We start from the raw sequence: 14,865 nt of genomic DNA, 5'->3' as shown, positions 1-14,865 counted from the left end.
CCTCATTCATCTCCACTGGCTCCCGGTCAAGTTCTGTATGAAATACAAAATCCTACTCCTCACTTACAAGTCCCTTCATGACCTGGCCCCCCATTACCTGTCTGACCTCTTCCATCTCCACACCACATCCCGGACTCTGTTCTACACCGACTCTGGCCTGCTCTCCATTCCCCGCTCCCAACTCCACACCTTTGGGGATCGGGCCTTCAGTTTTGTCGCACCCACCCTCTGGAACTCTTGCCCCCCGATATACGCAATGCCTGGACACTTACAAAACTCATCTCTTCAACATGGCTTTCAACCAGTGATCCCCTTAATCCTGTCCTTTGAAAGGCGCTATATAAATTAAAGTTAATATTATTATTATTGTTTGGGCCGGGACTCGATTAAAAAATTTTTTCTAATTAATTAGAGGCTTTGTATTATAATAAATTAGTCGAAATGAACGGCATTTTTAATCACATATAAACATTTGACCTGTGAACAGTAAGAAGCAATTTTTTTCACATGGATTTCAGTATACCATTGAATAATGAGTACTTAAGCTTAAGCAACAAAACATTGTTTATTTTTTTTCAAGGGGGTACTTAACAAACCGTGCTCTTATCGAGGCTTCCATCCATCCGTCTGTTTTCTTTTATTTTTTTCTTTTTAATGGACAGGACAGATAAAAAGAGACAGAAAGCAGAGAGAGGGGGAATGACACGCAGTAAAAGGCTGTCCAATACAGGATTTGAACCGGGGCCGACTACAGCGAGGACTGTAGCTATATATACACGGGGCGCCTGCACAACCCACTACTACGCTACCGACCACTCCATCCGTCTGTTTTTTAAAACAAAATGACCCATCCACGGGGCCAACCAAAGCGGTCTCATCAGCTTCTTCGTTCATGTTTGACTATTGTTCACTGTGGTTTGTTGTTGTCTGAAGTCATGAACGTTAGTTGGTGCTCCAGTATAATCGGTATGCCTTAAACTCATCCAGTGAGAAACGTTCCGCGGTGCAAAAATATGTGCGATTAAAATGCGTTAATTTTTTTAACACATTCATTTTTGTATAATTAATCAATCTTAATTAATGCTTTAAAGTCCTGGCCCTAATTATTATTATTTAGGATTAGAACAGAGAAATGGTCTGTGGTCACTACCTGCAGAATCACTCCTTTATTGGGATTGTCTTGCTAATTGCCTCTGATTTCCACCTGTTGTCTGTTCTATTTGCACAACATCAGGTGAAATTGATTCACAATCAGTGTTGCTTCCTAACTGGACAAGTTGATTTCACAGAAATATGATTGACTTGGAGTTACACTGTGTTGTTTAGGTGTTCCCTTTATTTTTTGAGCAGCGTGTGTATGTATGTGTGTATGTATGTATGTATGTAAAAATATATGAAAAAAATAGAAGCTGTCAAAAAGGCCAGCAGATCAGAACCATGTACCATTATTGTTACACAAGCTCTTTGTCAGGATGTGCATTGTATCTTTTTTACCAGAGATCAGGATAGAGTGGAAAAAGTGGTGTCATCACTAGAGATAAAGGTGGCACCAAGGGATTTGCGTCATTCTGACCCAAAAGTCCTCTTGTCTGCTATCTGCAGCCAGTGGTTACCTGTGTCGCAGGCTGTCTTATGTATCCTTTGATGTGTATGTTTGTCTTACCTTAACTTTTAAATGGGGTCTACTGTTTTCAAAAGTTTCCAAGTTTTTTCAAAAGTTATTATGCCCAATGCATATATTTTGGGGTTCCCTTGCATGTTTGGAGCAAAATCCACAATGCCTTTTTTGTGACAGCAGAAAAGCCCCACTTAAAATTGGCACACACTAAACATGCCAAGAATGGGGAGGAAAAAATGGTTTTTGAGCCATTGCCTAAACCCAGCCCAAAATCATCCATTTTCGTTTGAAAGCGTATCAGACTTTTCAGGTATAATCATAGTCCTCCTCTGACAGCTCTTCATCCCAACTTTCCCATCATCGCCTTAGCCACATCCACTAATAACAGGGAGTGTAACTGTTTTACATATTTAGGTTCTGCTCCAACAAGACTGTCTTACACTTCAACATTTTTCAGAATATGCTAAATCCCTTCATGATGTGAACAGACATATGAAATCCAATCTGCACCAAACATCACTTGTTGGATAGGAGTCAGCTCCTGAACAGATGTATATGTCAATATTCTTTCACATGTATTATACCAGTCATGTAGTGAACATTTCTACTTTTATATATTCAGTAAGCCCCGCCTTTTGAAAACAGTAAATGTTATTTTTCAACACTTAGGGGCCATGCAAAGGCACTCCATCATTTGTTTCCAACTTTTGATAAGAACTTATTTTACATTTACAATATGCCTCAGACACATTTTCATGTTTCCAATGATTTCCTCTTAAAGGGGAACTCAGGTATTTTTAAACCTAGACCTTATTTCCGGCATGAAATACGTTTATCTACTCACCCAGAACAGTTTGGTGAAAGTCGGCATCCTTTAAAAGATATTTAGATTCCTTGAGATCCATATAACGGAGTGAACAGGGAATAGACGATGCAGCCTCTACATAAGGCATTATCTGTCTTTATTTCACCAATACTTTAATACGAATGAATGAATGAACGCGTACTATTGCACTATTAGCTTCGAGCTTCCATGTTGTTGTCCTCCAGTGAAATGGGGCTTTGTACATAGGCGTCTTCTTGGATGACGTCATCGGCGCACGTATCGGCGCACGCTTGTTTGCTCTGAGATTGTTGGCTAACTTCGTACAGAGTTTGCTACTGCTAGTTTTGTTCAACATGTTAGAATATTTATCAGATTTTGACGATGTGGACGACGACTTTGAGTACGATGGACATCCTTACCGTATTGAGCCAGAGTATACAGATGAGGAGCTCCTGGAAAGGAGGATGCAGAAGCAGAGAGAGGAACAGCTGGCCAGAGAACAACAGACCGCTGCACGTCCCATCGGGATGGCATTCTTCCTGAGGATCAGACGCTGTCCTTTCTGGCCTTCTTTGTGTACCTTTGGGGGGAAAAAGTCTTCTGGAGTGAAGTGAGCACCCGATAATCCGCACACTTCAATGCTCCCACTTCGGTATTCACGTCCATTTTCAGCGCAACTAACCAGAGCTTTAGTAAATTCAGGTCACAAAAAGGAAGCCTGTGAAAGCTGAACTTCGCCCAACTAGTCATTTTGTTTGGACAATTTCGAAAGACGCAAGCACAAACCATGTTACCAGCAGGAGCTAACTCCGTGTGAAGTAAATAAGCGCAAGTCGATGACGTCATCCAAGTAGATGCCTATGTAGAAAGACCCCTGAGCCCACCTATTTCCCTGGAGGACAACAACATGGAAGCTATAAGCTAATATTGCAATAGTACACGTTCATTCATTCATTCGTCTTGAAGTATTGGTGAAATAAAGACAGATAATGCCTTATGTAGAGGCTGCATCATCATGCCCTGTTCACTCCGTTATATGGATCTTGAGGAATCAATATATCTCCCGAAGGACGCCAACTTTCACCAAACTGCTCTGAGTGAATAGATGAACGTATTTCATGCCAGAAATATGGTCTAAGTTTAAGAATACCGGAGTTCCCCTTTAAATATCATTCCTTTGCTGTCACATGCTTTGTCCTACATCACTTCTATTTCACAAGATTGGCCAGGGAAATCAAAGCCATCCCATGCAAGTATGATAATGTTTGTTCCAAATGGTAAATTTTCTTTGACACGTAATACAGTGATGGTTTGTGATAAGCTTCCCAGTCCCTTAAACATGACAGCAGAGAGGGTGGAGAGACTGATGAGTGTTGGAGCACATCGATTTGACTCGCTACCTGACCAGACGCAAAAACTGAAAATGGGTACATACACATATATACACACCCACACACTCACTTGATGTCTTATTTAATTTAAAGCAAACAAGCATTTTTACACATTTTACTAAGGATCAATTAAATATGTTGTTTATTTGTTTCTAAAAAAAATCAGAGAGGCTATGTATAATGAAAATAACAGAATGCAGTGGTTTGTAGATAAATTTGTATTTAGGCAGAAATGGCACAAAAACAGATGTTGAAACTGAACTTGAATGAGTTGAGAAAGAATGAGTTTGTGGATACAAGCGACCTAATTTAGTTTCCTTAGAGTGGTGGCTGGGCTCACCCTTAGAGTTAAGGTCAGAAGATCATACATCCAGTGGGAGCTTGAGGTGTTGCTCATTCAATTCAATTGTATTTATATAGCGCCAAATTGCAACAATTGTCATCTCAAGGCACTTAAATAATATAGTCCAATTCAAGCCAATTGGAATTCAGTTCATTGTAATCATAATCCAAAGAATTAATTAATTAATTTCAAAATAATCCAATTCATTCATATAGAGCCAATTCAAACAACAATATCCTAGCTAAGGAAACCAACAGATTGCACAGAAACTTGTCTTCAGTCCAATCTCCTGTCCTGAGCGTGCTTGTGGCGACTGTGGAAAGGAACGACTCCCTTTTAACAGGAAGAAACCTCTGGCAGAACCAGACTCAGGAAGGGTGGCCATCCGCCTCGACCAGCTGGGGTTTGAGAAGACAGAAAAGAGGGAAAAGAGGGGGGAAAAACACCATAACACCATTCAAAGGATACCTGTTGGAACAGGGAAACAAGTTAATAATCACAATAATGTACATAAAATCATTTGAGAAATTAAACAGGGGGAAAAAGAGAGCAAAGTGAGGAAAGGTGTGACAGATGAGGTCCCCCAGCAGTCTAAGCCTATAGCAGCTTAACTATGGGATGTTTCAGGATTACCTGAGCCATCCCTAACTATCAGCTTTATCAAAAAGGAAAGTTTTAAGCCTAATCTTAAAAGTGGAAAGGGTGTCTGCTTCCCGGACATTTACTGGCAGCTTATTCCACAGAGAGGGGCCTGATAACTGAAGGCTCTGCCTCCCATTCTACTTTTAGAAACTCTGGGAACAACAAGTAAACCTGTAGTTTGGGAGCAAAGTGCTCTGTTAGGAAAATACCTTACAATGAGATCTTTAAGATATGATGGAGCTCGGTCATTAAGAGCTTTATATGTGAGGAGAAGAATCTTAAATTCTATTCTCATCTGCATAGAAAAGTCAGCTGCTTTGATTCTGACATCTGATTAGGATGCGTCCTGGTAGAATCCAGCCTGGAGGTTTTTTTGGGCACATCTAATTGGGGGGAGTACCCAGGGCAGACCCACAACTTACTTGAGGAATTACACATTCCTTCTGGCCGGGGAACACCTCGGAATCCCCCCTCCCCCCACCTGAGCTGAAGAGTGTTTCTAGGGAGAGGGATGCCTAGGTTTTTCTCTGACTTTGCGACTCTACCTCGGATAGCAGAAGAAGATGCGTAGATAAATATTAAGATAGTCACATGTCAAATTTCAAGTAATTTTGACTCGTGGAATGCAGAGTGTAGCCTTTCAAAGTGATATTTTAAGCCTTAGTTAGAGCACCACCACGTGGCCAGATACATTCCTGTATCTTAAGATCCTCGTGGAAGAAATATATCCAGAGGTTGCAATTTTCAGGTTCTAACCAAATCAGATTTGTATGAAGGAGCAGTTAATTCAGCCAGAATCAAGAAGATGTGAGAAAATGCCTATGTAGACAAAGCTGAAAAAGTCAGCCCTATACCGGATACCTTGGATTTTTCAGTTTATCAGAATAGGTCAAAGATTGCTTGAGTAATAGTTTGCTCCTAAACCCCACTGTTTTGAAGTATTTAGAATTGATTGTGACAATATATAGACTGTTTTCTTGCCATTCATATAAGAGTTTGTATAGAATTAATGTATCTATCATAATGGATAATAATAATAGTGTAGTGGTAAGATTGCCACCGTTTTATGTGGGTGACCTGGGTTCAAATTCCCTGCATGAAAGGTACTACCTCCAGTAGGGGTCCTCAGGCAAGACCCGTTATCCTAACTGCCTAACTTACTAGTGTTAGTTGCTTTGGATAAAAGCGAGTCTCTTGTCATTATTAATGGCTACAATGAGCCTGATTTCCACTGCACGTCTTGCAGAACAGGGCAGCAGGCTTATACTTGCCACTCTAAAATTATGCTAAAGGTTATGTTCTGCTGTGAACTGTACGTTGTTTTCAGAGAGGCAGCATCAGAAAAGCCAGTCTTAAAGAGGCTGGTAGTGGCGAGAGTAAGCATAATGCTCACATCCCTCTGCCCAACTAGTGAATGCTCCTTTTCCACAACAGTCCAGTGAACTTTTTCTTGTCTGCTAGGTAAGGAAGGTACTGGTGTCTACCTTGAAGCTGGAGATTTATTTAGAATATGTTGCCAAGATATAGCAGTTTCATCATTAACTGATCATCAGCTTCCTTGGCTGCAACTTCCACCAAAAACACCTGAATTTCTTTCGTTTTAGGCCATGTTATGTCAGGTGTTCATCTGTTATGGTAAGGTTAAAGACCTCCACAGCTCTGTTTGCAACATATTTGCTGAACAGCACATCCTCACTTAGTGACTTTGAGTTTACATTTTGAACATAAGAAATAAGCAGGCAGTCTTTGTTGCTGTGAAAAGTCGAATCTACGTGTAAGGCGAAACAAGCATATTTCAGTTTTTCTGAGTTGATCTTCCAGGGGACTTGAAATGTCACATGTATGTCTTGCAACAATGTCATTAGATGGGGGGACAGCCAGTGCTTGTCTCATCAATCATTTTGATTCCATATTTCCGGCTGCAGGGAATATGAGCTCTTCTGCAGTCTTGTGTGGTTCATTCTGATTCCATGTTCCCACCTCTGGTACTTTTGGAAAAATTCTCCTGAAGGTATTTGTTGAAGATCTTCCGGACATGGGCCTCCACCAGACGTTGCCAGTTCATCCTCATTACTCTGTGTGGAGTTTAGCCCAACTCTATCTATTTGGTACTGTACCACCACAAAAACTGGCTCACTTTCTTTCCCCAGTAGCAAGGTGATGTTTCACATCCCAAGAGCCAATAGCCATGCCCCTGCCTTTGCCTGCCACTTTGCTCAAACTGCACTTTTTCCTGCAGGTGGTGGGCCACAGGGAGGTGGCACCCTGTGGCTTCTTTGGGCTTGGCCACCAGGTGGGGCTCCAGTGGGTGCCAAGATTTCCCTATTTCAGGCGAGGTCTCTTTCCCTGACTGGCTTTATGTCGTTTCTTATGTAGAACAATTGTAAGATTGATTTAAAATAATAATATAAACACTAACAACTTTATAATTTCTTTTGAGGATTAATGTGTTTTTGAATTTCTTTTAATTTCATGTCAATAGACATGTTCTAATGTAACTTCTCATTTGTCCATTTGGTATATGCCACTTGGAAAAACTGTAATTCTCAAAAAAATTGGGGAAAAAAAACAGAGCTTCTCAACAAGATCAACACAACCAAATTGGGTTGGGGACAGATCACCCATGCTGAACGAGACTCAAAATGGCCCCCTCAAATGTCTATGTAACAATAGTCATTTATGATCAAATTGTGAAATTGTTTTTGAAGACCATGGATGTCATGGCATTTGGCCTAAAGATGAAAAGGACTATCTGGCTTGTTTAAAGCTAGTAATCATGGTTATATGGAGGCACATTTCTGCACATGGCATGGGTAACTTTCACATCTGTGAAGGCACCATTTACATAAGTATTTCTACCTTGGAGTCTTGAGGAGCAACGCAGTTCAGACCCATCACCTTGACAATATGTGAAATAGAACAAAGCCCTGACTTGTTAAGCTGATGAAATCCTATATCAAGCAAGCATGGTTGTTTTGTTTTTGAATGACAAAACATAATCTTTTCAAACATTTGGCATGATATTTTTGCACTATTTTCAGTTCATTACAGTACTTCCCCCACTGGGGGATGAATAAAGTATTTATTCTATTCTATTCTACTTAAATGATTTGTAAATCATTGCATTCTGTTTTTTTATTACATTCCCCCTTTTTTTGGGATACAAGTTGTATTTCATTGTTTCATTTTGGAAAATCCAAAAGGAACTTAAAAGTTGTTCAGTGTTTTTTTTTTCTCTGTCTCCTGTGTAAAGATTTCAGATGTGATCATTTTCACCACTTGGGTGTTTTTCAGCATTCATCCAGTGTTCCAGTGTGGATAATGCTCCTGTCATCATCTTTGTATCCAAGATGTTTGCTGTGGACACCAAGGCCTTGCCGCAGTATAGACAGAGGTGACGTTGAGTTTTATTACTCATGTTGTAAATCTAATGAAGGGCCCCATACAACAAATATTTAGATTTTAGCTAATTTAATTCATAGTTGACATAAGTTAGATTTCAGTTAAAGGTTAAGGTCAGGTAAAAAAGACTAGTGTAGTTTAGGTTAAATGCAAGGCCAGGGTTAGGCAAGTACTAATAATGGTCAAAGGACACGAATATAAGTTGATGTGATATATATTGATATATATTATATTGTGTATGTTTACCAACTGACAGCGTGATCAGGGGATGCTGCTTGTGCCATGTATCCTCTACTACCTTGTGGTTGGTAATGGAGGAATATTATGCTCTTTTTCTTTTTAACAAACTGGCAGAATTTTTACATGCTTTGGGCAAAGTATCACTTAAGCACAAAAGCTGTCTTCTCCCCCCTATTTAAAGAACATTCCTCAGTGCAGTCCATGTAAAGCAGTGAAAGCAGCTTTCCATTTAGCCCCCAGAATGTTACTGAATTGAGGAGCAGCCCTAGTGAGGAGGAAGTAAACTTGTTGCTCTCATTTAACGTTTCTTTTACCGTTTCACATACAAATTTTGATCTATAGTCGTTTTTCACATTTGTCTTTGGTTGGGCTTTTGTCCCCACACAATAGCGCACAATTTTGGTGTCTCAGTAACAACCGTCAACATAACAGAGAAGAGCATGGTTAGTGCAAGCCATTTAGTGCAATTAATTCAAATTTAAAGAAGGCTGATTCTCCAGTCACTGATAGAGAGGTGGTTGCGTTGCATGAAGTGGTAACACCAAAAAGGCCTGCCTGCAAAGTCATATATTTTCATCTCCTTGGCAAGTACATGTAACTGCACCGTTGACAGGTCTCTCCCGGCAATACGTAGTTCAAGCACCCACGTGTGGACTCGTTCCTCCAGCTCTGGCCATCTTACTTTCAGCCCATGAATAGCTTTCACTTCTTTGTTGTCCTCATTGCACTAAGATTAACTTCTGCTTTTCGCCAGTCCCTCACAAGTTTCTCACTCACTCCAAACTTTCTTTCTGCTGCTCGATTACTGTTTTCGGCTGTATATTTTACTACCTGCAGTTTGTAGAAGAGAATATCTGCAGAATAGGATTATATTTTTGGCGGCATTTTTGTGTTCAATCTTTCTCTGTTGTCTTTAAGTTAATGTTTCAGTTAATTTTTTCAGTGGTATAGTAGCAGCATATAGTTGTCACAAGCCTAGAGTGTCCTCTCGCGGATGTAGATAACAATGTTTACTAGGGAACGATGCTCGGTAAAATATTGAACCATTCGGTCCGCTATGCACGGGACAATACACCCTTATGGATGAGGTATGAGGTTTACCATCTACCATTTTCTATACCTGCTTAATCCGTCGGTCGGGTCTGGAGCCTATCCCAGCAGTTATCAAACAACCATGCATGCTCACACTCACGCCTAAGGACAGTTTTAGAGTCTCCAATTAACCTAACATGCATGTTTTTGGTGGGAGGAAGCCGGAGTACCTGGAGAAAACCCACGCATACACGGGAAGAACTGGGGATCGAACCTGGAACCCTCTCGCTGTGAGGCAACGGTGTTAATCACCACACTACTGTGCAGCCTGACCGCGGGTTTTTGGTTTTGCACTGATGCTGTACAGTCCACTGTAAGCCTTCCCCGCAAGATGCGAGTTTATGTCCAATCACCGTTGTACCTCCACCCACGCACCCCCTGTCAGTCACACTGTTGTAACTAGAGGCAGGTTCAAAGTGCAGCTTGCACACGGAAGCGGAAAAAAAGAAAACAAAGAGGCATGGCCAGCACTAGCAGAGGAGTTGAGAGCAGTGTGGACTAGCCATTGGGAGCACCAGGACATTTCCCAGTGGCCTGCCCGCTCGGCGATTGCCGATGGTCGGCGGGCCATCGAGTGGGGGCTGGTCTCTGGTCTGGACGGTTGGGCTAACAGAGTCTAACAGTGGAATAATGTTCTGTTAGTTAGATTAATTTACATTGCAGCGCGCATTGAGAGGGTAGCGTTTGTGTGCTGCCACTAATGGTACGTTCAAGTTGTACACGAATGTTGGAATTTCTGAGCTCCGAGTCAGAATTTAAATTTTACCAGAGAATTTTACGCACAAAACACGTACCGAAACTGAACCGAAATCATGACCCAAAAACCGAGGTACGGACTGTACCGTGGGTTACCTGTACCGTTGCACCCCTAGTGTTGAGTCCTTGGTTCATGTTAGTCAGTATGAATTAACATTTAAAAACATGTTAAATTATATATATTTTGATATATAAGTCACACCTCACTATAAGTCGCAGGACCAGCCAAACTATGAAAAAAGGTGTGACACTTAAAAAAAAAAAAAGATACTTTATTAGTTTGTAATCGAAAATATCTAAAGGGTAAACGTCGGTCTGTCAGTCTCTACTCCACTGTAATTGCCCTTTGGGAATTTGCAAATTACTCTATTCTGTGTTTTGTTTTTACTGATCCTGTATGACCCTCAAATCTCTTATCATAAGAATTTGAAATCTATTTCTGAAAAAATGTTTTCTAAACCAAGCCATAAATTCAGAAATAATTTCTGGTCGTAGTGTGTCAGAATGGTCTGCCTGCTAACAAAAGTCTCAAATACTCATTGTTCAATATATTGATGTTGTTGTGTGGTCATATTGAGATACAGTAATGTATAAGATCAGGGTTGGTTAAATTGAAGTAAAGAAATGTAGGTGCTAGACTTTTCAAATCATTCATCAACATGTCACTTGTTTGAAGCAGTGCTTTCTGCTACTACTACTACTACTACTACTTGTATTACTCATGTCTAATGGGATTCTTGTGTTCTTTTTTGACTTGTTTGTGTAAAGACCATTGAGCCAGGAGGAGATTGCCCAGCGCAGGGAGCTGGCTAGGCAAAGACATGCGGAGAGGATGGTTGCTGATAAGACAGTAGCAGGAAACCACAAAGAAGTCACCCATATTGACGGTATTAAACTAGAAGGCCAGTCTCCTGGACTCAGCCCAGTGCTGAGACTAATCTTTGACTGACAAACTTATTATTGATTGCTCTGAACTCTGCTATGCTTAGAATAATTGTTAACCCGTTGAATAAAGACACTGGAGTCAATCAACTAAACTTTACAACTCTCACTCAAATCAAACATACTTCTCAAATTTTCTTCTAATACTGCCATAATACTTAGTTGCTATGTGCCGGCATAGCAGCAAAGCTGCGAAGGCACCCATTGTGTTAGTAGCTTTTCCTATTATTATTGATCTACTTTCCACTAGGCAGCGCCTAGAACGCTTGGCACACATATTCAGGACAGTGCCATGGTCAACGTCAAGAATTGTCAAGCCAGAACAGTGAACTCTGTAGTAACTCTGTAACTCCGTTTGACCGTAGCAGCCGATCAAACTCGGCGCCAACACGCGAAACAGGAAGTGAGGCTATATCTCTGCGATGCATTGATGTATAAACTTGGTGTATGTACTAATGACGCCTTCCTGAGCAGCCATAGGCTTGCCTGCTATGCTGTTACCTGGTCCAGAGTGAAATTATAATTAGTAACTGGGTAAACAATCTGGGCCTCGTGTTTATATAAGGCTATATGGCAGATAAACTGGGTCAGACAGAAAACTAAGATTGAGTCATTTATGTATCTTTTTTCTCCCTTCTCAGCTAATATGGAGAGTCTGACACTAAAAGACTCAAAACCACTGCAGGACAAGGAGACCTTCATAGCATTTGCCCGGGTCTACAGTGGGACAGTCAAGAAAGGTCAAAGAATATTTGTTCTGGGACCAAAGTATGACCCTGCTCAGGGTCTGAGCTCGGTAAACCACCACACTTCTCTTCTATCATATGCATAGATTTGTTGTAAATTTGCAATTTCCTGAAATTGCAGTATCAAGTAGGTTATACCAAGAGAGGACAGATCATATAATTTATATTTTTTTTAAGGTCTGATGAATTAAAGTTTGTCCAGCTTTCAAATGTGCCAGGGTCACTGTGATAGTTTTTTTTTCTGTCACAGAACAAAAAAAGTTTTGTAAGCTCTTTACCAACCATTTTTCTTTATATTAGTGAGATTATTAAAATTAGATATTAACGCTGTGTTAGTTATACACATATCGTGATTTGATCTTCGTTGATTAGAAATATTTTTTACCAGTTTGTTGTTTTTGCATAATTAAAAAAAAAAGGACAAAATACTCGAAAGACCATTTTTTTTAAGCAAATAGCCTTAAATATGGTTTGACTTTGTGCAAAGGATAGTGTATCTGACATATACCAAAAAGAGAAATAATTTTTCTTTTTTAATATTATAACCACAGAGCATTAAAGTAACACAAGGCTTGTTTTCATGTTGTTTTTGGCAACCTTTACAGTTGTGTGATATAACGCCATTGTCATAAAAACAAATAATTTTGTGAACTGCTATATCTCAGCTCCCTGGCTGAGATGATTGTGGCTTTTGGGAGGACTGGGAATAAGCCAAACTCTTCCCCCTTTGGAGGAGGAGATGTGGGGGTGGTTAAGCAATACCGAGAGTTTACCTGGACATTAGACGAGACTTGAAACACAAGACTGAAGCTGTCTTCAAAAAGGGATGGAACAGACTGTTCTTAAGTATACAGGTCCTTCAGTGTCGGCATCAAGATGATGCATATATTCTACAAGTCTGTGGGGGACAATGCGGTCTGCTTTGTAGCCATCTTTTGTGGCAGCACCATAAGAACCAATGACTTAAAGAAACTGAACAAACTGATAAAGAGGACTAGTTCTGTGCCTGGGACTGCTCTGGATCCCTTGGACCTGATTGCAAAAAGAAGAATGCTGCATAAGTTTTTAAATGTAAATAATAACACTGCTAATCCTCTTCATAACAATGTGTTAAAACAGTGGAGTGTTTGGAAAAGAAAAAAAGAGATAACTGCAATAATACAAGTTATCTTTGTGATTTAAAAAAAAAAAAAAAAAAAAAGACACTTTTTTGTTTTCATTCCATAGAAAAACGATGAACGCAGAAAAATCTCATAACAGACTGGAAAACTCGCTTCAAAGTTTGGAGTAATCACTAAAGGACTTCATGGCAATACTACTCAAACTTCGATCAGACATTGGCAACAACATCACTAATCTCTGGGTCACGGCAGAAATGCATGAAAAACCATTGGCACTAAGTTTGAATATTTCAAACAGCTTTGTCACCCCCACATATTTGTATTAGCTTACTTCTGCGCTTTTTTATTGCCCTGGCAGTAGTTGAACAACATAAAACATGATGGACAGAAAACATATTTTTCAACAATCGTCCTTCCAAATAGACTATTACAAGAGCTACTATGGTGAAGAAAACCTGTATCTGTAATATTAAGTATAGAGCTTCACACCAAGTCCTTCAACAAACGGCACCTTAATACTTTGCTCCTGATCTAGAATTCAGTACAGTTCAATGATACTTTATTAATTCCATAAGTTTAAGATATGATTTTGTTATAAATAGATAAAAACATATACGTGTGTGTGTGAATGAATGAATGAAATATCAAATCTTTTAATACAGCAATGAATCATCACAAATTCTGCTCATCAGGACAAAAATTAATCTTGAAGAAATACCTTCCTTTTTCAATTATTTTAATCTACTTCAACCATCTAAGCAAAAATCAGACATTCATGACACCGCAAACTTTAGCAGAACTCCATAAAGTTTGTTAATAGATGACGGATGGTAAATTATCTAGATCTATTGGTTTCCGTGCTAAATTTTACAGACACTTCAGTTCATACATTTACCAAGTCTCACCGGTCTTATCAAGGAAATCACAAATACATCCCAGGTGCCACTACATATGAATACAACCGCAACAGCAGTTAAAGAGTAAAATCCAAACAAGCCACCATCTACAGACCCTTTTTTTGAGTGGCCGCAGTGTTGAAAATCCTTACAAAAGCATTAACGGTAAGAATAGAGACAATGGCTGCCATCTAAATCCTTGATCAGACAAGTTTGATTAAAAAAAAAAAAGTGAACTATGACATTTGCAGATTATTTACCTTGATCAATACCACCTATTAATCTCAGATTAAAAGTGAAAGAAAGTGAGGTCTGAGCTGCATAATTCCATCCTCTGTGCCTGTGGTTGAAAACATGTTCTGTGGTATCAGCATTTCCCCCAGGCTGTCTAAGTCAAGTCTTTCACTCAGAATCTACAGCAACCTTCCTCTAACTTTTCTTTTCAATACCTGCTGTCATTCCGACAGCAGGAAAAAAAAACACCCTCTTAAATCTCACAATTTTATTGGAAAAGCTAAATCAAGTATGCCACCTTTCAACAAAATAAATCTTGGGGGGTTTAGAAACACCACCTTTTTTGTGTTAATGCTTTGAATATTAACTACAGTACATAGTCAAATAGATCAGTTAAACCAATAATAACGCCACTGACGTACTTTCACAATTTGAAAATCTCATACTTTGCTCAAAACCCACAACTGTTTGAAAAATATTGCAGTTTCCACAATTCTGACAGCCTGGTGGAAAGTCTCCACCTCTGCCACTGTTCCTTCTAAATATTCCCTGTTTTTGCATAATCTGGATCTTCCATCGCCTATTCTATAACAGTCATTGATTATATTCAGAGATC

General features: G+C 39.7%; 1 protein-coding gene across 1 annotated transcript in view; it reads left to right on the top strand.

Moving 5' to 3' along the window:
• efl1 (elongation factor like GTPase 1) overlaps positions 1-14,865 on the top strand; it is a 107,548-nt gene that overhangs the window by 28,436 nt on the left and 64,247 nt on the right. Inside the window, exons 10-14 of the mRNA XM_072381056.1 lie at positions 1,498-1,634; positions 3,749-3,871; positions 8,115-8,214; positions 11,079-11,197; positions 11,894-12,048. Of these exons, the coding sequence (XP_072237157.1) occupies positions 1,498-1,634; positions 3,749-3,871; positions 8,115-8,214; positions 11,079-11,197; positions 11,894-12,048 (634 nt within the window). The remainder of the gene's footprint in view (positions 1-1,497; positions 1,635-3,748; positions 3,872-8,114; positions 8,215-11,078; positions 11,198-11,893; positions 12,049-14,865) is intronic.

This window comes from Leuresthes tenuis, unplaced genomic scaffold, assembly GCF_036924035.1.
Source record: "Leuresthes tenuis unplaced genomic scaffold, fLeuTen1.0.hap1 SCAF_2, whole genome shotgun sequence".
NCBI lineage: Eukaryota > Metazoa > Chordata > Actinopteri > Atheriniformes > Atherinopsidae > Leuresthes > Leuresthes tenuis.
This window is presented reverse-complemented; position numbering and strand designations above follow the sequence as displayed.